Source organism: Helianthus annuus, chromosome 15 (assembly GCF_002127325.2).
Source record: "Helianthus annuus cultivar XRQ/B chromosome 15, HanXRQr2.0-SUNRISE, whole genome shotgun sequence".
Lineage (NCBI taxonomy): Eukaryota > Viridiplantae > Streptophyta > Magnoliopsida > Asterales > Asteraceae > Helianthus > Helianthus annuus.
This window is the reverse complement of record NC_035447.2, coordinates 87,482,596-87,484,511: the sequence shown is the minus strand read 5'-3', so window position 1 is coordinate 87,484,511 and position 1,916 is coordinate 87,482,596. Positions and strand designations below refer to the sequence as shown.

Below are 1,916 nucleotides of genomic sequence, written 5' to 3'. Positions count from 1 at the left end.
GATTCTCAGACACCTCCATCATCTGGTGGTAGAAAGAAGTCTAGTGCAAGGAAAAGTGTGGCTTCTCCAAAAGCAGCTAGAAGAAAGTTGATTGTGAAGTTGCCTAAACGTACACCAAAATCAAAACCACCTACACCACCAAAACAACCAACACCACCACCATCACCTCCACCACAAACTGAACAACAATTTTCACCACCACATCTATCACCACCACATCTATCACCACCATATCTTTCACCACCACATCTTTCACCACCACATTAACAACCTGTTGTTACTTCAAAGCAAATCTTTCAAACACCACCATCCACACAACCACCTGTCCAAACAACTCCTGGTTCTTCAGGCTTTAGAAAATTTCCAAACATTCCAGTGAATATTCCTCTTGAAGATATTGGAGATTTCGGTTTTGCGAATGATGAGCAAGTAAAGAGGTTGGAGAAGAAAATGGAAGAAGTATTGGTGGAAAACAAAAAGTTGGTTGATCGTGAGACGAAATTGGAAAAGCGTGTTAAGTTTGTGGAAGCTGAAAATTCTTCATTGTTAAAGAAAGTTGAAGCTGATCAGGCAGAGATTGATATTCTTAAAGTGAAAGTTGCTGAGTTAGAGGAAGAGAAAGCACGTAGAGATGAGCAGAACAAGTACTTTGAGTTAAAGAACAAAGAATTGGAAGCTGCTAAAGCAATGAAAGAACACGAGATATACATGATGAATAAAGTGTTAGAAAACATGCTTGGAAAGTCTGTTGAGCAGAGATTTGAAGAGATTGCAGTTGAAGAAGTTAGAGCTCGATGTCAAGCTGAGATTGATGCTACGATGAAAAATAAAGGAAAGGGTGTTGAAGGTGTTAGTGGGATTACTGAAAGATCAATTTTTCCATCTTCTTTTTCTGAATCACCTATTCAGAGTCCTCGTCCAATATATGTTATTTCCGGTATTTTTGAGGAAGACGTGTTGATTGATGATGTTATTGATGATGAGGAATAGGTCGAGGAGGATGATGATGAAGAGGATGATAATGAAGACAAGAAAGATGATGCAGATGATGTATTCTCTGCTAGTAGCCATAGTGATGATGATGATGACGATGGTCAAGGTGGCACATGTATTAAAGTTACAGAAGCGTCAAATGAAGAGAATGTCGAAGATTATCTTCATGACGTTGTGAATGAAGAGCCTAAGGATGCTACATGTGAGGGGGAGAACGTTGACGATCAGAACGTTGATAAAAGAGAAAAGTTGATATTGTGTCTAGAGCCTGAAGTTGAGGAAGGTGAAATCAGCCATACTTACACCATGAATGATATTATCGAGATGACGCGTATTGATGATCCTAACTTCAAGTTTGACTTTGAAGAAGAGTTGAATGCATTTGATATGAATCAAGAGCCAGAGTATCAGTACAAGTATGTTGAGGAAGTTGATAACTATGATCGAGTTGAGGTTGAAGACTGTAGCGATGAAGAAAACGTGAATGTAGATAGCTCCAACTTTCCAACGCTGGTTGAGTTTTTCAGTCAAGAGAACGTACATGAGTTGAGAAGGAAAGTTGTTGAATGACTGAAAGATAAAAACTTTGATGGGACGACGAAAGATGCACAGCGCGAAGAACGCAAGAAGTGGTTTAGAAAGAGTACTGAAAGAAAATTCAAACGTCCACTCAAGTTTTATAAGAGAGATAGAGAAGTATCACTTGGTGACATTATCAACTGGGGATTCTTGCCACAAGTGAACGTGTATGCAATCAGAAGAGAATTTGGAGTGCTGTATTTTGAATATATTCAGGATATCATGTCCCTACCTTGGTGGGATGTTAAAGAGTTGTCAAAAGTTAGAACTCTGGATTATCCTGTAAGAAAGCATGATGTACCCATCTAGGGTCTGATGAAATTTGAAGCCTTCAGAGGATTCAA

General features: G+C 39.0%; 1 protein-coding gene across 1 annotated transcript; it reads left to right on the top strand.

Annotated features, from left to right (window-relative positions):
- The first annotated feature begins 450 nt into the window (after nt 1-450).
- On the top strand, nt 451-1,563 carry LOC110913839 (rRNA-processing protein EFG1-like). The gene is made up of 2 exons (XM_022158657.1): nt 451-927; nt 991-1,563. Exons 1-2 carry the CDS (start codon nt 451-453, stop codon nt 1,561-1,563), a joined length of 1,050 nt encoding a protein of 349 aa, XP_022014349.1.
- The last annotated feature ends 353 nt before the right edge of the window (nt 1,564-1,916 follow it).